Source organism: Patagioenas fasciata, chromosome 35, assembly GCF_037038585.1.
Source record: "Patagioenas fasciata isolate bPatFas1 chromosome 35, bPatFas1.hap1, whole genome shotgun sequence".
NCBI classification, from domain to species: Eukaryota; Metazoa; Chordata; class Aves; order Columbiformes; family Columbidae; genus Patagioenas; species Patagioenas fasciata.
In genome coordinates this window covers 3,288,728-3,309,668 of record NC_092554.1, presented here as the reverse complement: position 1 = coordinate 3,309,668, position 20,941 = coordinate 3,288,728, and the positions used below count along the sequence as shown (strand labels likewise).

The 20,941-nt window shown below is 61.0% G+C and overlaps 1 protein-coding gene across 2 annotated transcripts in view; it reads right to left on the bottom strand.

Annotated features, from left to right (window-relative positions):
* Positions 1-283: 283 nt before the first annotated feature.
* Positions 284-20,941, bottom strand: part of POLD1 (DNA polymerase delta 1, catalytic subunit) — a 53,975-nt gene continuing 33,317 nt past the window's right edge. For both annotated transcript variants that reach the window (XM_065859679.2, XM_071801130.1), the window contains 10 exons: positions 19,185-19,280; positions 16,719-16,856; positions 13,533-13,708; positions 12,443-12,595; positions 8,951-9,053; positions 7,672-7,804; positions 5,142-5,255; positions 4,233-4,285; positions 3,331-3,428; positions 284-482 (listed from right to left, as the gene is read on the bottom strand). In XM_065859679.2, coding sequence (XP_065715751.2) covers positions 386-482; positions 3,331-3,428; positions 4,233-4,285; positions 5,142-5,255; positions 7,672-7,804; positions 8,951-9,053; positions 12,443-12,595; positions 13,533-13,708; positions 16,719-16,856; positions 19,185-19,280 — 1,161 coding nt within the window. In that variant the 3' untranslated portion in view covers positions 284-385. The remainder of the gene's footprint in view (positions 483-3,330; positions 3,429-4,232; positions 4,286-5,141; positions 5,256-7,671; positions 7,805-8,950; positions 9,054-12,442; positions 12,596-13,532; positions 13,709-16,718; positions 16,857-19,184; positions 19,281-20,941) is intronic.

The window sequence follows — 20,941 nt, the reverse complement described above, 5'->3', positions numbered from 1 at the left end:
CGGGAGCGCCGCGCGGTGATTGGGCGGCGCCGCGTCAGTCACGGGGAAAGAGCCACTGCAAGCTCCGCCCCCCTCTCCCGCCCCGCGGCGCGTTGATAGGCGGGCAGCGCTGTCAGTCAAAGGCGCGGAAGACACAGCAGCGCCCCCCATTCATTCCCCACATTGTCCCCATAGCGGGGACCCAGGCGTTCGGGCCCTATAGAGGGGACCCAGGCGTTCGGGCCCCTCGTCCCCCACCCCCCCAAGCCTTGAGATCACCTAAAAATCCACTTTTTATTTCATTTTGTTTTAATTCACCATAGAAAAAAAAGGAGTGGGGGTGGGACCCAGGCGTCCGGGGGGGACCCAGGCGTCCGGGGGGACCCAGGCATCCGGGGGACCCCCCTCACCAGCTGGGGGGCCCGAAGCGGTTGAGCAGCTGCTGCTGCGTGTCCAGCTCCTTCTGCACCTTCCGGCGGAGGTAGAAGATGGGGCAGTCCCGGCTGCGGGGACATCGGGGACATTGGGGACATTGCGGGGACATGGGGACAATGGGGGGACATGGGGACATTGGGGACATGGGGACATTGGGGGATATGGGGACAATGGGGAGACATGGGGACATTGGGGGATATGGGGACAATGGGGGATATGGGGACATTGGAGAGACATGGGGGGACATGGGGACAATGAGGGGACATGGGGACAATGGGGGATATGGGGACATTGGGGGATATGGGGACAATGGGGGATATGGGGACAATGGGGGGACATGGGGACATTGGGGACAATGGGGGGACATGGGGACTTTGGGGGGACATGGGGACAATGGGGGGACATGGGGACAATGGGGGATATGGGGACAATGGGGGGACATGGGGACATTGGGGACACTGGGGACATGGGGACATTTGGGGGATATGGGGACATTGAAGACATTGGGGACACATGGGGACAATGGGGGATATGGGGACACTGGGGACATGGGGACATTTGGGACATTGGGGGGACATGGGGACAATGGGGGATATGGGGACAATGGGGGGACATGGGGGGACGTGGGGACATTGGGGGATGTGGGGATATGGGGACATTGAGGACATTCTGGGAACATTGGGGACATAGGGACAGGGGGACCCAGGAGTTCGGGAGAGGACTCAGGAGTTCAGGGGGACTGAGGGTGACAAAGGGACAGGTCAGGGGGGCCTAAAGTGCCTCCTGTTGACAGGAGGAGGGGAGGGGACACTGGGGTGACAATGGGTGGGTGACATGGGGTGACACGGGGGACACTGGGGTTACATGGGGTGGGTGACACTGGGTGACATGGGGTGACACAGGGTGACACAGGGTGACACTGGGGTGACACGGGGTGACAATGGGGTGGCAAGGGATGACATTGGGGTGACACAGGTGACACTGGGGTGACATTGGGTGACACGGGGGAGATATGGGGTGACAGAGGGTGACACGGGATGGGTGACACGGGGTGACAATGGGGTGACACTGGGGTACATGGGGTGACAATGGAGTGACACAGGGTGACACTTGGGTGACACTGGGTGACATGGGGTACATGGGTGACACGGGTGAGTGACACAGGGTGACATGGGGTACATGGGGTGACACGGGGTGGGTGACACTGGGGTGATGCAGGGTGACAATGGGGTGACATTGGAATGATATGGGGTGACACAGGGTGACACGGGGTGACACGGAGGTGACATGGGGGTGACATGGGGTGACACTGGGTGGGTGACATGGGGTGACATGGGGGACACTGGGGTTACATGGGGTGGGTGACACGGGGGGTGACACTGGGGTACATGGGGTGACAATACGGTGACATGGGGTGACACTGAGTGACACTGGGTGACACGGGGTGACACACACAGGGTGACACTGGGGTGACATGGGATGACACTGAGGTACATGGGGTGACATTGGGTGACACAGGGTGACATTGGGGTTACATGGGGTGACACGGGGTGACATGGGGGGTGACACAAGGTGACAGTGGGGTGACACTGGGTAACAATGGGGGTGACATAGGGTGACAACAGGGGTGACACAGGGTGACAGTGGGGTGGGTGACACAGGGTGACACAAGGGTGACATGGGGGGTACATGGGGTGACACGGGGTGACACACACAGGGTGACACTGGGGTACATGGGGTGACATGGGGTGACACAGAGTGACACTGGGGTTACATGGGGTGACATGGGATGACATGGGGGTGACACAGGGTAACACACACAGGGTGACACTGGGGTACATGGGGTGACATGGGGTGACACGCGGTGACACTGGGGTTACATGGGGTGACATGGGATGACATGGGGTGACACAGGGTAACACACACAGGGTGACACTGGGGTTACATGGGGTGACACGGGGTGACACGCGGTGACACTGGGATGACATGGGGTGACACAGGGGGGCATGGGATGACATGGGGGTGACACAGGGTAACACACACAGGGTGACACGGGGTGACACACACAGGGTGACACTGGGGTACATGGGGTGACATGGGGTGACACGCGGTGACACTGGGATGACATGGGGTGACATGGGATGACATGAGGGTGACACAGGGTGACACACAAAGGGTGACACTGGGGTACATGGGGTGACATGGGGTGACACGCGGTGACACTGGGGTTACATGGGGTGACATGGGATGACATGGGGGTGACACAGGGTAACACACACAGGGTGACACTGGGGTACATGGGGTGACATGGGGTGACATGCGGTGACACTGGGGTTACATGGGGTGACACGGGGTGACACGCGGTGACACTGGGATGACATGGGGTGACACGGGGGGACATGGGATGACATGGGGGTGACACAGGGTGACACACACAGGGTGACACTGGGGTACATGGGGTGACATGGGGTGACACGCGGTGACACTGGGATGACATGGGGTGACATGGGATGACATGGGGGTGACACAGGGTGACACACACAGGGTGACACTGGGGTACATGGGGTGACATGTGGTGACACTGGGGTTACATGGGGTGACATGCGGTGACACTGGGATGACATGGGGTGACACGGGGGGACATGGGATGACATGGGGGTGACACAGGGTGACACACACAGGGTGACACTGGGGTACATGGGGTGACACGCGGTGACACTGGGGTTACATGGGGTGACATGGGATGACATGGGGGTGACACACAAAGGGTGACACTGGGGTACATGGGGTGACATGGGGTGACACGCAGTGACACTGGGATGACATGGGGTGACAATGGGGTGATATGGGGTGACACGGGGTGTCATGGGGTGACACGGGGGGTGACACGGGTGACGGGGGAGCCGCGGGTGTCACCTGGCGCAGAGCACGTCCTGGTGCAGGGAGCCCTGGCAGCGCTGGCATTGGGTCCAGAGCCGCGAGAAACTGCGCTCCAGCTCCGCCAGCTCCTGCACCTGCGGGACCCAGGCGTCCGGGGGACCCAGGCGTCCGGGGGGACACGGGAGGTCAGGGGACACAGGAGTTCGGGGGGGACCCAGGAGTTCGGGAGGGACCCAGGAGTTCGGGGGGACCCAGGAGTTCAGGAGGGACCCAGGAGTTTGGGGGGGACCCAGGAGTTCAGGAGGGACCCAGGAGTTTGGGGGGGACCCAGGAGTTCGGGAGGGACCCAGGAGTTCGGGGGGGACCCAGGAGTCCAGGAGGGACCCAGGCATCCGGGGGACATTGGAGTTCAGGGGGACCCAGGAGTTCGGGAGGGACCCAGGAGTTCGGGAGGGACCCAGGAGTTTGGGAGGGACCCAGGAGTTCAGGGGGACCCAGGAGTTCGGGGGGACCCAGGAGTTCGGGAGGGACCCAGGAGTTCAGGGGGGACCCAGGAGTTCGGGAGGGACCCAGGAGTTCGGGGGGACCCAGGAGTTCGGGAGGGACCCAGGAGTTTGGGGGGGACCCAGGAGTTCAGGAGGGACCCAGGAGTTCGGGGAGGGACCCAGGAGTTCGGGGGGGACCCAGGAGTTCAGGGGGACCCAGGAGTTTGGGGGGGACCCAGGAGTTCGGGAGGGACCCAGGCATCCGGGGGACATTGGAGTTCAGGGGGACCCAGGAGTTTGGGGGGGACCCAGGAGTTCGGGGGACCCAGGAGTTCGGGGAGGGACCCAGGAGTTCGGGAGGGACCCAGGAGTCCAGGAGGGACCCAGGAGTTCGGGGGGGACCCAGGAGTTCGGGGGACCCATGCAGAGCGGACCCAGGCGTCCGGCCCCCACCTCTTTCTGGTAGAGCTCGGACTCGCGCTCCCGGCAGAAATCGCAGACGGCGCCTGGGGGGGAAATGGGGCTGATCCGGGGGGTTTTGGGGTCCCCAGGGGGGATTTTGGGGTCCCCCCATCTTTGGGGTCCCCCCGCTGTGGGGCAGCAGCAGCCGGCAGCTGAATTTGGGGTGAATTGGGTCCATTTGGGGCTGATTTGGGGGTGAATTTGGGTCCACTTGGGGCTGATTTGGGCCCGATCCTGGGGGGTTTTGGGGCCCCTGGGGGGGGTATTTTGGGGTCCCCCAATTTTTGGGGTCTCACCGTGGTGGGGCAGCAGCGCCCAGCAGGTGATTTTGGGGTGAATTGGGGGTGAATTTAGGGGTGAATTGGGGCCCATTTGGGGATCCTTTGGGCCCGATCCTGGGGGGCTTTGGGGTCCGATCCTGGGAGGTTTTGGGGCCCAATCCTGGGGGTTTTGGGGGGTCCGATCCTGGGGGTTTTGGGCCCAATCCTGCAGGGTTTTGGGGCCCAGTCCTGGGCTGACTTGGGCCCGATCCTGGGGGTTTTGGGTCCCAATCCTGCAGGATTTTGGGGCCCGATCCTGGGGGTTTTGGGGCCCAATTCTGGGCTGACTTGGGCCCGATCCTGGAGGTTTTGGGGCCCGATCCTGGGGGTTTTGGGGCCCGATCTGGGGGGTTTTGGGGCCCGATCCTGAGGGATTTTTGGGGCCCAATCCTGGGCTGACTTGGGCCCGATCCTGGGGGTTTTGGGCCCGATCCTGGGGGTTTGGGGGCCCGATCCTGGGGGGTTTTTGGGGCCCAATCCTGGGGGTTTGGGGGGCCCAATCCTGGGGGTTTTGGGGTCCAATCCTGGTGGGGGTTCTGGGGGTCCCGGGGGTGTTTGGGGTCCCGTTCTGGGGTCTCACCGTGGTGGGGCAGCAGGGCCCTGCACCCCACGCAGCTGCTGCGCTTGGTGGCGAAGGGGAGCAGCCCCCCCAGCGTGGCCGTCAGGAGCCGCTTGCAGCGCGTGTGCTCCCCCCCTGCAAACGGGGGAGATTGGGGGGGATTTAGGGGGAATTTGGGGAAAATATGGGGAGAAATGGGGGCAGAAATGGGGGGGAATTGGGGGGAGAAATGGGGGGAATTGGGGGGAGAAATGGGGGGAATTGGGGGAATTTGGGGGGAAATTGGGGGGGAAATTGGGGGGAAATTGGGGGAGAAATTGAGGGGAATTTGGGGTGGAAATTGGGGGGAACTTGGGGGGATTTAGGGGGATTTGGGGGAATTTGGGTGGGAATTGAGGGGCGAATTGAGGGGGGAATTGGGGGGGAATTGGGGGGAGAAATTGGGGGGGAAATTGGGGGGAACTTGGAGGGAACTTGGGGGGATTTAGGGGGAAATTTGGGGAAAATTTGGGGGGAAATTTGGGGGGAATATGGGGGGATTTGGGGGGAATTTGGGTGGGAATTGAGGGGCGAATTGAGGGAGGAATTGGGGGAAATTTGGGGGGAATTGAGGGGAATTGGGGGGGGATTTGGGGGAAAATTGGGGGGAACTGGGGGAATATTGGGGGGGAATTGGGGGGAACTTGGGGGGAATTCGGGGGGAAATTGGGCCCGTCCCTTGCCCAGGGTGGCTCAGGGGTCTCAGGGTGTTTAGGGGTATTTTGGGTCATTTTGGGGGTTTCTGGGGTGGTTTTTGGGGTATTTCGGGTCATTTTGGAGTGATTTTAGGGTATTTTGGGTGGTTTTGGGCGGTTTCTCCCAGAGCATCTCGCTCCTGGCCCATCCCTCGCCCAGGGTGGCTCAGGGTGTTTAGGGGTATTTTGGGTCATTTTTGGGGTTTCTGGGGTGGTTTTTGGGGTATTTCGGGTCATTTTGGGGGTATTTTGGGGTGATTTTGGGGCATTTTGGGTGTTTTTTGGGGCATTTTGGGCGGTTTCTCCCAGAGCATCTCGCTCCTGGCCCATCCCTCGCCCAGGGTGGCTCAGGGGGCCTCAGGGTGTTTAGGGGTATTTTGGGTCATTTTTGGGGTTTCCGGGGTGGTTTTTGGGGTATTTTGGATCATTTTTGTGGTATTTTGGGTCGTTTTTGGGGCATTTTGGGTCGTTTTTGGGGCATTTTGGGTGATTTTGGGCGGTTTCTCCCAGAGCATCTCGCTCCTGGCCCATCCCTCGCCCAGGGTGGCTCAGGGGGCCTCAGGGTGTTTAGGGGTATTTTGGGTCATTTTTGGGGTTTCCGGGGTGGTTTTTGGGGTATTTTGGATCATTTTTGTGGTATTTTGGGTCGTTTTTGGGTGATTTTGGGTCGTTTTTGGGGCATTTTGGGTGATTTTGGGCGGTTTCTCCCCAAGCATCTCGCTCCTGGCCCATCCCTCGCCCAGGGTGGCTCAGGGGTCTCAGGGTGTTTAGGGGTATTTTGGGTCATTTTGGGGGTTTCCGGGGTGGTTTTTGGGGTATTTTGGATCATTTTTGTGGTATTTTGGGTCGTTTTTGGGGCATTTTGGGTGATTTTGGGCGGTTTCTCCCAGAGCATCTCGCTCCTGGCCCATCCCTCGCCCAGGGTGGCTCAGGGGTCTCAGGGTGTTTAGGGGTATTTTGGGTCATTTTTGGGGTTTCTGGGGTGGTTTTTGGGGTATTTCGGGTCATTTTGGGGGTATTTTGGGGTGATTTTGGGGCATTTTGGGTGTTTTTTGGGGCATTTTGGGCGGTTTCTCCCAGAGCATCTCGCTCCTGGCCCATCCCTCGCCCAGGGTGGCTCAGGGGGCCTCAGGGTGTTTAGGGGTATTTTGGGTCATTTTTGGGGTTTCCGGGGTGGTTTTTGGGGTATTTTGGATCATTTTTGTGGTATTTTGGGTCGTTTTTGGGGCATTTTGGGTCGTTTTTGGGGCATTTTGGGTGATTTTGGGCGGTTTCTCCCAGAGCATCTCGCTCCTGGCCCATCCCTCGCCCAGGGTGGCTCAGGGGGCCTCAGGGTGTTTAGGGGTATTTTGGGTCATTTTTGGGGTTTCCGGGGTGGTTTTTGGGGTATTTTGGATCATTTTTGTGGTATTTTGGGTCGTTTTTGGGTGATTTTGGGTCGTTTTTGGGGCATTTTGGGTGATTTTGGGCGGTTTCTCCCCAAGCATCTCGCTCCTGGCCCATCCCTCGCCCAGGGTGGCTCAGGGGTCTCAGGGTGTTTAGGGGTATTTTGGGTCATTTTGGGGGTTTCCGGGGTGGTTTTTGGGGTATTTTGGATCATTTTTGTGGTATTTTGGGTCGTTTTTGGGGCATTTTGGGTGATTTTGGGCGGTTTCTCCCAGAGCATCTCGCTCCTGGCCCATCCCTCGCCCAGGGTGGCTCAGGGGTCTCAGGGTGTTTAGGGGTATTTTGGGTCATTTTTGGGGTTTCCGGGGTGGTTTTTGGGGTATTTCGGGTGGTTTTTGGGGCATTTTGGGTCGTTTTGGGTCGTTTCTCACTGAGCAGCTCGCTCTCGGCCCGAGCCTCGCCCAGGATGGGCTCGAAGATCCTGAGGAGCGGCTTGGCCAGCTGCTGCTCCAGGTAATACCGGGTGTCGATGGGCAGGTTGTGCTCCAGGGCATAGATGGGGTCCTGGGGACACAAATGGCACCGATGTCACCTCCCCCGGCACCCCAAACGTCCCCCTGGCACCCCCTGTTATCCATTGCTATCCATTGTCCCCCCATCACCCATTGTCACCCATTGTCCCCCATCCCTGGGCAGCTCGTGCTCTGGGGTGTCAATGGGGTCCTGGGGCATCACTGTCACCAATATCACCAATGTCACCGGTGTCACCTCCCCCGGCACCCCCTAATGTCCCCTTGACACCCCCTGGCACCCATTGTTATCCATTGTTACCCATTGTCACCCATTGTCCCCTATCCCTGGGCAGCTCATGCTCTGGGGTGTCAATGGGGTCCTGGGGCATCACTGTCACCAATATCACCAATGTCACCGGTGTCACCTCCCCCAGCACCCCCTAATGTCCCCTTGACACCCCCTGGCACCCATTGTTATCCATTGTTGTCCATTGTCCCCCCATCACCCATTGTCCCCATCCCTGGGCAGCTCGTGCTCTGGGGTGTCAACGGGGTCCTGGGGACACCACTGTCACCAATGGCACCCCCAAACACCCCCTGTCCCCCATTGTCCCCCATTGTCTTCCCCAGGACAAACCTGGCACCCCCTGACACCCCAATGTCCCCCACAATGTCCCCATGGCCCCCATATCCCCCCAAATCCCCCTGTCCCCCCAGTGTCCCCAATATCCCCATGTCCCCCCATGTCCTCCTGTCCCCTCCATGTCCCCCTGTCCCCCCATGTCCTCCTGTCCCCCCCAATGTCCCCCTGTCCCCAATATCCCCACATCCCCCCATGTCCCCCTGTCCCCTCCATGTCCTCCTGTCCCCCCCAATGTCCCCCTGCCCCCAATACCCCCACATCCCCCCATGTCCCCCTGTCCCCTCCATGTCCTCCTGTCCTCCTCAATGTCCCCCTGTCCCCAATACCCCCACATCCCCCCATGTTCCCCTGTCCCCCCACGTCCCCTCAATATCCCCCGTCCCTCTGTCCCCCCAATGTCCACCTGTCCCCCCAAATCTCACTGCCCCCATATCCCCCATGTCCCTCTGTCCCCATATCCCCCATGTCCCCCATATCCCCCCATGTCCCCAAATCCCCCTGTCCCCCCAATATCCCCCATATCCCCCCCTGTCCCCCCCATGTCCCCATTGTCACCTCAGACTTGGTGTAGGCCGCTGCCCCCCTGACCCCGGTGACAATGACGTAGGGGACGCGGTCGCCCAGCCCGGGGGCGCTGCCGGGGTCGCGCTGGCGCATCCTGGGGGGACACCCGGGTTGGGGACACCCCCACGTTTGGGGGGACACCCCACGTTTGGGGGGACACCCCCGGGTTGGGGACACCCCCACGTTTGGGGGGACACCCCACGTTTGGGGGCACACCCCCGGGTTGGGGACACCCCCACGTTTGGGGGGACACCCCACGTTTGGGGGGACACCCCACATTTGGGGGGGGACACCTGGGTTGGGGACACCCCCACGTTTGGGGGGACACCCCACGTTTGGGGGGGATACCTGGGTTGGGGACACCCCCACGTTTGGGGGGACACCCCACGTTTGGGGGGACACCTGGGTTGGGGACACCCCCACGTTTGGGGGGACACCCCATGTTTGGGGGGGACACCTGGGTTGGGGACACCCCACATTTGGGGGGGACACCCGGGTTGGGGACACCCCCACGTTTGGGGGGACACCCCACGTTTTGGGGGGGACACCCGGGTTGGGGACACCCCACGTTTGGGGGGACACCCCACGTTTGGGGGGGACACCCGGGTTGGGGACACCCCCACATTTGGGGGGGACACCCCATGTTTGGGGGGGGGACACCTGGGTTGGGAACACCCCCACGTTTGGGGGGACACCCCCGGGTTGGGGACACCCCACGTTTGGGGGGACCCCCCACCCTGCCTTGTCCCCACCCCCCCACTTTGGGGACAAAAGGGGACAGTTTGGGGTCACTTTTGGGGTCCCCATTTTAGGATCCCCATTTTGGGGTCTCATTTGGGGTCCCCCTTTTGGGGTCCCTACTTGAAGATGCCTATTTGGGGGTCCCAGCATGGGGTCCCCACTTTGGGGGGGTCCCATTTGAGGTCCCCATTTTGGGGGTGTCACTTTTAGGTGTCATTTTGGGGTCCCCATTTTGGGGTCCCCACCTCCCATCTACACAGTCCTGTGGTGCCACATAGGTCCCGGTCGCCCTCATTAACCCCTCGCTGTTAACGAGCTGTGAGCGGGGGGATCCCCATTTTGAGGCGGCAGTTTTGGGGGTACAGGGGGGTCCTCATTATGGGGGTGTCATTATTGGGGGGTCACTTTTAGGTGTCATTTTGGGGTCCCTATTTTAGGGTCCCCACCTCTTGACCACACAGGCCTGTGTGGGCCACCTAGGCCCCGGTCACCCTCATTAACCCCTGGCTGTTAACGAGCTGTGAGCGCGGGGACCCCCCCATTGGGGCGGCGGTTTTGGGGGCACATGGGGGTCCCCATTTTGAGGTCCCCACTTTGGGGGGTCACTTTTAGGTGCCATTTTGGGGTGTTATTATTGGGGTCCCCACCTCTTGACCACCCAGGCCTGTGGTGCCACCTAGGCCCCGGTCGCCCTCATTAACCCCTCGCTGTTAACGAGCTGTGAGAGCAGGGACCCCCCCATTGGGGTGGCGGTTTTGGGGGCACATGGGGGTCCCCATTATGGGGGTGTCATTATTGGGGGGTCACTTTTAGGTGTCATTTTTGGGGTCCCCACCTCTCAGCCACCCAGGCCTGCGGTGCCACATAGGCCCCGGTCACCCTCATTAACCCCTCACTGTTAACGAGCTATGAGAGCGGGGACCCCCCCATTGGGGCGGCGGTTTTGGGGACACATGGGGGTCCCCATTATGGGGGTGTCATTATTGGGGGGTCACTTTTAGGTGCCATTTTGGGGTGTTATTATTGGGGTCCCCACCTCTCAGCCACCCAGGCCTGTGGTGCCACATAGGCCCCGGTCGCCCTCATTAAACCCTCGCTGTTAACGAGCTATGAGAGCAGGGACCCCCCCGTTGGGGTGGCGGTTTTGGGGGCACATGGGGGTCCCCATTTTGAGGTCCCCACTTTGGGGGGTCACTTTTAGGTGCCATTTTGGGGTGTTATTATTGGGGTCCCCACCTCTTGACCACCCAGGCCTGTGGTGCCACCTAGGCCCCGGTCACCCTCATTAACCCCTGGCTGTTAACGAGCTGTGAGCGCGGGGACCCCCTCATTGGGGCGGCGGTTTTGGGGACACATGGGGGTCCCCATTATGGGGGTGTCATTATTGGGGGGTCACTTTTAGGTGCTATTTTGGGGTGTTATTATTGGGGTCCCCACCTCTCAGCCACCCAGGCCTGTGGTGCCACATAGGCCCCGGTCGCCCTCATTAACCCCTCGCTGTTAACGAGCTGTGAGCGGGGGGATCCCCATTTTGAGGCGGCAGTTTTGGGGGTACAGGGGGGTCCTCATTATGGGGGTGTCATTATTGGGGGGTCACGTTTAGGTGTCATTTTGGGGTCCCTATTTTAGGGTCCCCACCTCTTGACCACCCAGGCCTGCGGTGCCACATAGGCCCCGGTCGCCCTCATTAACCCCTGGCTGTTAACGAGCTGTGAGCGCGTGGACCCCCCCATTGGGGCGGCGGTTTTGGGGGCACATGGGGGTCCCCATTATGGGGGTGTCATTATTGGGGGGTCACTTTTAGGTGTCATTTTTGGGGTCCCCACCTCTCAGCCACCCAGGCCTGCGGTGCCACATAGGCCCCGGTCACCCTCATTAACCCCTCACTGTTAACGAGCTATGAGAGCGGGGACCCCCCCATTGGGGCGGCGGTTTTGGGGACACATGGGGGTCCCCATTATGGGGGTGTCATTATTGGGGGGTCACTTTTAGGTGCCATTTTGGGGTGTTATTATTGGGGTCCCCACCTCTCAGCCACCCAGGCCTGTGGTGCCACATAGGCCCCGGTCGCCCTCATTAACCCCTCGCTGTTAACGAGCTATGAGAGCGGGGACCCCCCCGTTGGGGTGGCGGTTTTGGGGGCACATGGGGGTCCCCATTATGGGGTGTCATTACTGGGGGGTCACTTTTAGGTGTCATTTTTGGGGTCCCCACCTCTCAGCCACCCAGGCCTGTGGTGCCACATAGGCCCCGGTCGCCCTCATTAACCCCTGGCTGTTAACGAGCTGTGAGCGCGGGGACCCCCCCGTTGGGGTGGCGGTTTTGGGGGCACATGGGGGTCCCCATTATGGGGGTGTCATTACTGGGGGGTCACTTTTAGGTGTCATTTTTGGGGTCCCCACCTCTCAGCCACCCAGGCCTGTGGTGCCACCTAGGCCCCGGTCGCCCTCATTAACCCCTGGCTGTTAACGAGCTATGAGAGGGGGGATCCCCATTTTGAGGTGGCGGTTTTGGGGGCACAGGGGGGTCCCCATTTTGAGGTCCCCACTTTGGGGGGTCACTTTTAGGTGCCATTTTGGGGTGTTATTATTGGGGTCCCCACCTCTTGACCACCCAGGCCTGTGGTGCCACCTAGGCCCCGGTCGCCCTCATCAACCCCTGGCTGTTAACGAGCTGTGAGCGCGGGGACCCCCCCGTTGTGGCGGCGGTTTGGGGGCGCGGGGGGGCCGTTGGGGGTCCCACCTCTGCGCCAGCCGCACGTGCGCCTGCGGGGCCGCGTAGGCAGCGGCCGCCCGCGTGAGCTCCTTGGTGATGACGAGCTGGGACAGGTCCACGCGCTGGCACAGCAGGTCCGCGATGGCGGCCCGCGCCAGGGACAGCGCCCCCTGCGGGTCCCTGCGGACAGACACGGGGTGAGGGGGACCCCGAAACCCCCACCGCACCCCCATGTTGTCCTATGGGGTCCCTGGGGACAGACACGGGGTGAGGGGACCCCGAAACCCCCACGGCACCCCCATGTTGTCCTATGGGGTCCCTGGGGACAGACACGGGGTGAGGGGCACCCCCAAACCCCCACCGCACCCCCATGGCACCCATGTCGTCCTATGGGGTCCCTGTCACCCCATGTTGTCCTATGGGGTCCCTGGGGACAGACACGGGGTGAGGGGACCCCGAAACCCCCACGGCACCCCCATGTTGTCCTATGGGGTCCCTGGGGACAGACATGGGGTGAGGGGACCCCGAAACCACCGCCCCCCCACAGCAGTCGGCGATGGCGGCCCACGCGAGGGACAGCGCCCCCTGCGGGTCCCTGGGGAAAACAGGGGGTGAGGGGACCCCGAAACCCCCACCGCACCCCCATGTTGTCCTATGGGGTCCCTGGGGACAGACATGGGGTGAGGGGACCCCGAAACCACCGCCCCCCCACAGCAGGTCGGCGATGGCGGCCCGCGCGAGGGACAGCGCCCCCTGCGGGTCCCTGGGGGAACATGGGGTGAGGGGCACCCCCAAAAACCCCATGGCCCCCCACGGCACCCCATGTTGTCCTATGGAGTCCCTGGGCAGCCAGGGGACAGTTGTGTCTGTGTGTCCCTGTGTGTCTGTCTGTGTGTCCCTGTGTGTCGGTGTGTCCGTGTGTGTCCGTCTGTCCGTACCTGTGCAGCAGGATCCGTCTCAGACACGATGTCACCAGGTTGGCAGCCAGGGGACAGTTGTGTCTGTGTGTCTGTTTGTGTGTCTGTGTGTCTGTCTGTGTCCCTGTGTGTCTGTGTGTCTGTCTGTGTGTCTGTCTGTGTGTCTGTCTGTGTGTCTGTCTGTGTCCGTGTGTCCGTACCTGTGCAGCAGGATCCGTCTCAGACACGACGTCACCAGGTTGGCAGCCAGGGGACAGTTGTCCCTGCGCACGGCCTCCAGCCCCTTGCAGTCCAGCTTGTCGGGGACATCGGGGGACGACGAGAAGCACAAACCCGCGTAGCGCTTCTTGCTGATCAGCAGGTACGGCCAGTACACCTGGGACATGGGGACAGCATGGGGACATCACGATGACATCATGGGGACAGCATGGGGACACATCACGGGGACATGGGGACAGCATGGGGACACCACAGGGACACCCCAGGACGCTTCTTGCTGATCAGCAGGTACGGCCAGTACACCTGGGACATGGGGACAGCATGGGGACAGCATGGGGACATCATGGGGACATCATGAGGACATGGGGACATCATGGGGACAGCATGGGGACAGCATGGGGACATCATGGGGACATGGGGACATCATGGGGACAGCATGGGGACACATCACGGGGACATGGGGACAGCATGGGGACAGCATGGGGACATCACGGTGACATCATGGGGACAGCATGGGGACAGCATGGGGACAGCATGGGGACATGGGGACAGCATGGGGACACATCACGGGGACATGGGGACAGCATGGGGACACCACGGGGACACCCCAGGACGCTTCTTGCTGATCAGCAGGTACGGCCAGTACACCTGGGACATGGGGACAGCATGGGGACATCACGGTGACATCACGGGGACAGCATGGGGACAGCATGGGGACACATCACGGGGACATGGGGACAGCATGGGGACAGCATGGGGACACATCACGGGGACATGGGGACAGCATGGGGACACCACAGGGACACCCCAGGACACTTCTTGCTGATCAGCAGGTACGGCCAGTACACCTGGGACATGGGGACATCATGGGGACAGCATGGGGACATCACGGTGACATCATGGGGACAGCATGGGGACATAGGGACAGCATGGGGACATCACGGTGACATCATGGGGACAGCATGGGGACACATCACGGGGACATGGGGACAGCATGGGGACATCACGGGGACATCATGGGGACACATCACGGGGACATGGGGACAGCATGGGGACATCACGGGGACATCATGGGGACACATCACGGGGACATGGGGACAGCATGGCGACACCCCAGGGACACCCCAGGACGCTTCTTGCTGATCAGCAGGTACGGCCAGTACACCTGGGGACAGCGTGGGGACAGCATGGGGACATCACAGTGACATCATGGGGACAGCATGGGGACAGCATGGGGACATGGGGACAGCATGGGGACACCATAGGGACACCACAGGACGCTTCTTGCTGATCAGCAGGTACGGCCAGTACACCTGGGACATGGGGACAGCATGGGGACAGCATGGGGACATCATGGGGACATCATGGGGACATGGGGACATCATGGGGACAGCATGGGGACACATCACGGGGACATGGGGACACCACGGGGACACCACAGGACGCTTCTTGCTGATCAGCAGGTACGGCCAGTACACCTGGGACATGGGGACAGCATGGGGACAGCATGGGGACACATCACGGGGACATGGGGACAGCATGGGGACAGCATGGGGACACATCACGGGGACATGGGGACAGCATGGGGACACCACAGGGACACCCCAGGACACTTCTTGCTGATCAGCAGGTACGGCCAGTACACCTGGGACATGGGGACAGCATGGGGACAGCATGGGGACATCATGGGGACATCATGGGGACATGGGGACATCATGGGGACAGCATGGGGACACATCACGGGGACATGGGGACACCACGGGGACACCACAGGACGCTTCTTGCTGATCAGCAGGTACGGCCAGTACACCTGGGACATGGGGACAGCATGGGGACACCGTGGGGATATCATGGGGACACCACAGGGACACGGGGACACCATGGGGACACCGTGGGGACACCACAGGGACATGGGGACATCATGGGAACACCGTGGGGACATCATGGGGACACCACAGGGACACCATTGGTGACACGGGAACCCCTTGGGGACACAGGAACCCCCTGGTGACACCTTGGTGACAATGGAGACCCCTTGGTGACACTGGGGACCCCTTGGGGACACCGGGGACCCCTCGGGGACACCCTGGGGACAATGGAGACATATGGGGATCCCCCTCTCCTTTGTGGGCACAGGGACCCCCTGGTGACAATGGGGACCCCTTGGGGACACCCTGGGGACAATGGGGACCCCTTGGGGACACTGGGGACCCCTTGGGGACACCCTGGGGACAATGGGGACCCCTTGGTGACACTGGGGACCCCTTGGGGACACCCTGGGGACAATGGGGACCCCTTGAGGACACTGGGGACCCCTTGGGGACACCCTGGGGACCCCTTGGGGACACCCTGGGGACAATGGGGACCCCTTGGTGACACTGGGGACCCCTTGGGGACAGCCTGGGGACAATGGGGACCCCTTGGTGACAATGGGGACCCCTTGGGGACACCCTGGGGACAATGGGGACCCCTTGGTGACAATGGGGACCCCTTGGGGACAGCCTGGGGACACTGGTGACACCCTAGAGACAATGGGGACCCCTTGGTGACAATGGGGACCCCTTGGGGACACTGGTGACACCCTAGAGACAATGGGGACCCCTTGGTGACAATGGGGACCCCCTGGGGACCCCTTGGTGATATTGGGACCCCTTGAGGACACTGGGGACCCCCTGGTGACACTGGGGACCCCTTGGGGACACCCTGGGGACACTGGTGACACCCTGGGGACAATGGGGACCCCCTGGTGACAATGGGGACCCCTTGAGGACAATGGGGACCCCTTGGGGACAGCCTGGGGACACTGGTGACACCCTAGGGACAATGGGGACCCCCTGGTGACAATGGGGACCCCTTGGGGACACCCTGGGGACACTGGTGACACCCTGGAGACAATGGGGACCCCTTGGGGACACCCTGGGGACACTGGTGACACCCTGGTGACAATGGGGACCCCTTGGTGACAATGGGGACCCCCTGGGGACCCCTTGGTGATATTGGGACCCCTTGAGGACACTGGGGACCCCCTGGTGACACTGGGGACCCCTTGGGGACACCCTGGGGACACTGGTGACACCCTGGGGACAATGGGGACCCCTCGGTGACACTGGGGACCCCTCGCCCCCCCCCCAGGTGCCGTTTTGGGCCGTTTTGGGTCATTTTGGTACCTTCTCGAACTCCAGGCGGATGGGGGGGGGGAAGTGCCCGGACACCCAAGCGGCCGCTTCCCGGCCCAGGGCCATGGCCTCGGCCACCGAGACCCCCCCCAGGTGACACATCACCGAGTCCGTGTCCCCATAGACCACCTGGGGGGACACCAGCGGGGACATCGCTGGGGACACCCCAAAACGCACCAAAACCAACCCAAAATCCACCCAAATCCAACCAAAATCCACCCAAATCCAACCAAAATCAACCCTAATGGACCCAACCCCCATGGCCACCGAGACCCCCCCAGGTGACACATCCTGGGGTTCGTGTCCCCATAGAACACCTGGGGGGACATTGGGGACATCATTGGGTACACCCCAAAACCCCCCAAAATCCACCCAAATCCAACCAAAATCCACCCAAATCCAACCAAAATCCACCCAAATCCAACCAAAATCAACCCTAATGGACCCAACCCCCATGGCCACCGAGACCCCCCCCAGGTGACACATCCTGGGGTTCGTGTCCCCATAGAACACCTGGGGGGACATTGGGGACATCATTGGGTACACCCCAAAACCAACCCAAAATCCACCCAAATCCAACCAAAATCCACCCAAATCCAACCAAAATCAACCCAAATGGACCCAAACCCCCACGGCCAACGAGACCCCCCCAGGTGACACATCTTGGGGTTCGTGTCCCCATAGAACACCTGGGGGGACATTGGGGACATTGCTGGGGACACCCCAAAACCAACCCAAAACCCCCCAAAATCCACCCAAAACCCCCCAAAATCCACCCAAATCCAACCAAAATCCACCCAAATCCAACCAAAATCAACCCAAATCAACCCAAATGGACCGAAACCCCCACGGCCACCAAGACCCCCCCAGGTGACACATCCTGGGGTTCATGTCCCCATAGAACACCTGGGGGGACATTGGGGACATTGCTGGGGACACCCCAAAATCAACCCAAAATCCACCTAAATCCAACCCAAATCAACCCAAATCCAACCAAAATCAACCCAAATGGACCCAAACCCCCATGGCCACCAAGACCCCCCCAGGTGACACATCCTGAGGTTCGTGTCCCCATAGAACACCTGGGGGGACATTGGGGACATCATTGGGGACACCCCAAAACCCCCCAAAATCCACCCAAATCCAACCAAAATCCACCCAAATCCAACCCAAATCAACCCTAATGGACCCAACCCCCATGGCCACCGAGACCCCCCTGGGTGACACATCCTGGGGTTCGTGTCCCCATAGAACACCTGGGGGGACATTGGGGACATTGCTGGGGACACCCCAAAACCAACCCAAAATCCACCCAAAATCCACCCAAATCCAACCAAAATCCACCCAAATCCAACCAAAATCAACCCAAATCAACCCAAATCAACCCAAATGGACCGAAACCCCCACGGCCACCAAGACCCCCCCCGGGTGACACATCCTGGGGTTCGTGTCCCCATAGAACACCTGGGGGGACATTGGGGACATCATTGGGGACACCCCAAAATCAACCCAAAATCCACCCAAATCCAACCAAAATCCACCCAAATCCAACCAAAATCAACCCAAATCAACCCAAATGGACCGAAACCCCCACGGCCACCAAGACCCCCCCAGGTGACACATCCTGGGGTTCGTGTCCCCATAGAACACCTGGGGGGACATTGGGGACATTGCTGGGGACACCCCAAAACCAACCCAAAATCCACCCAAAATCGACCCAGAATTCACCCAAAATGAACCAAAATCCACGCAGAATTGACCCAAAATCACCCCAAACCCCCCAAGTCCCCCTGGGGACCCTTCCGGGTACCCTCAGGGCCCCCCCAAATCCCCCTGGGGACCCCAAAACCCCCCCGTACCCCCAAATCTTCCCATTGGAAACAACCCTGGGCCAGGGGGGTATTCACCATCCTGGGGACACCTGAACCCCCCAAAAGCCCCTGAAAACCCCCCAAAACACCCCAAATTGCCCCCAAAACCTCTGGGGAGCCTCACAAGAGCCCTGGGGACCCTCAGGGCCCCCCCAAAACCTCCAGAACCCCAAAAACCCCCCTGTACCCCCAAATCTTCCCATTGGAAACAACCCTGGGCCAGGGGGGTATTCACCATCCTGGGGACACCTGAACCCCCCAAAACCCCCTAAAACCCCTCAAAAAAAACCCCAAATCACCCCAAAAACCTCTGGGGACCCTCACAAGAGCCCTGGGGACCCTCAGGGCCCCCCCAAAACCTCCAGAACCCCAAAAACCCCCCTGTACCCCCAAATCTTCCCATTGGAAACAACCCTGGGCCAGGGGGTATTCACCATCCTGGGGACACCTGAACCCCCCAGAACCCCCTAAAACCCCCCAAAAAAACTCCAAATCGCCCCGAAAACCTCTGGGGACCCTCATGAGAGCCCTGGGGACCCTCGGGGACCCCCCAAAACCTCCCGGGGACCCCAAAACCCCCCCGTACCTTGGCGTCGGCGCTGAACCCCTGAGCCAGGCTGTACTTGCTCTCCACCAGCTGCTTTGTCTGCTCGATCATCTGCCGCCCGAATCCTGTGACGCTCTGGGGACATCGGGGACATTGGGGACATTGGGGGACATCGGGGACATTGCGGGGACATCATTGGGATATGGGGACATTGGGGACATCAGGGATATGGGGGACACGAGGGACATTGGGAGATATGGGGACACAGGGGGATATGGGGACATGGGGACACGGGAACATGGAGGGGACACAGGGGGATATGGGGACATGGGGAGACACAGGGGGACATTGGGGACATTGGGGGACATCGGGGACATGGAGGGGACACAGGGGGACATTGGGGACATGGGGGATGTGGGGGGACATGGAGGGGACACAGGGGGACATTGGGGACATGGGGGATGTGGGGGGACATGGAGGGGACACAGGGGGATATTGGGGACATGGGGGATGTGGGGGGACATGGAGGGGACACAGGGGGACATTGGGGACATGGGGGATGTGGGGGGACATGGAGGGGACACAGGGGGATATGGGGACATGGGGGATGTGGGGGGACATGGAGGGGACACAGGGGGACATTGGGGACATGGGGGATGTGGGGGGACATGGAGGGGACACAGGGGGACATTGGGGACATGGGGGATGTGGGGGGACATGGAGGGGACACAGGGGGACATTGGGGACATGGGGGATGTGGGGGGACATGGAGGGGACACAGGGGGACATTGGGGACATGGGGGATGTGGGGGGACATGGAGGGGACACAGGGGGACATTGGGGACATGGGGGATGTGGGGGGACATGGAGGGGACACAGGGGGATATGGGGACATGGGGAGATATGGGGACATGGGGATATGGGGGAATATGGGGACAGGGGGAGATATGGGGACATGAGGACAAGGAGACATGGGGGGACATGGGTCGCTATGGGTCTTTATGTGTCTCTATGGGGGGGTGTGGGTCGCTATGGGTCTCTGTGGGTCTCTATGGGTCGCTATGGGTCTCTATGGGTCTCACCTGCGCTATGGGCAGACATGGCAGCCGCCTGGCCTGCGCCCCAGTGAAGCCATGGGGCTCTGGGTCTCTATGGTCTCTATGGGGGGATGTGGGTCGCTATGGGTCTCTATGGTCTCAATGGGGGGATGTGGGTCTCTATGGGTCTCTATGGGTCTCTATGGGTCGCTGTGGGTCGCTGTGGGTCTCACCTGCGCTATGGGCAGGCAGGGCAGCCTCCCCGCCTGCGCCCCAGTGAAGCTGTGGGGCTGTGGGTGTCTATGGTCTCTATGGGTCTCTATGGTCTCAGTGGGGGGATGTGTGTCTCTATGGGTCTCTATGGGTCGCTGTGGGTCGCTGTGGGTCTCTATGGGTCTCTATGGGTCTCACCTGCGATATGGGCAGGCAGGGCAGCCTCCCCGCCTGCGCCCCGGTGAAGCCGTGGGGCTGTGGGTGTCTATGGTCTCTATGGGTCTCTATGGGGGGATGTGTGTCTCTATGGGTCTCTATGGTCTCCATGGGTCTCTATGTGTCTCTATGGGTCGCTGTGGGTCTCACCTGCGCTATGGGCAGGCAGGGCAGCCTCCCCGCCTGCGCCCCGGTGAAGCTGTGGGGCTGTGGGTGTCTATGGTCTCTATGGGTCTCTATGGTCTCTACGGGGGGCTGTGGGTGTCTATGGTCTCTATGGTCTCCATGGGTCTCTATGGGTCGCTGTGGGTCGCTGTGGGTCTCTATGGG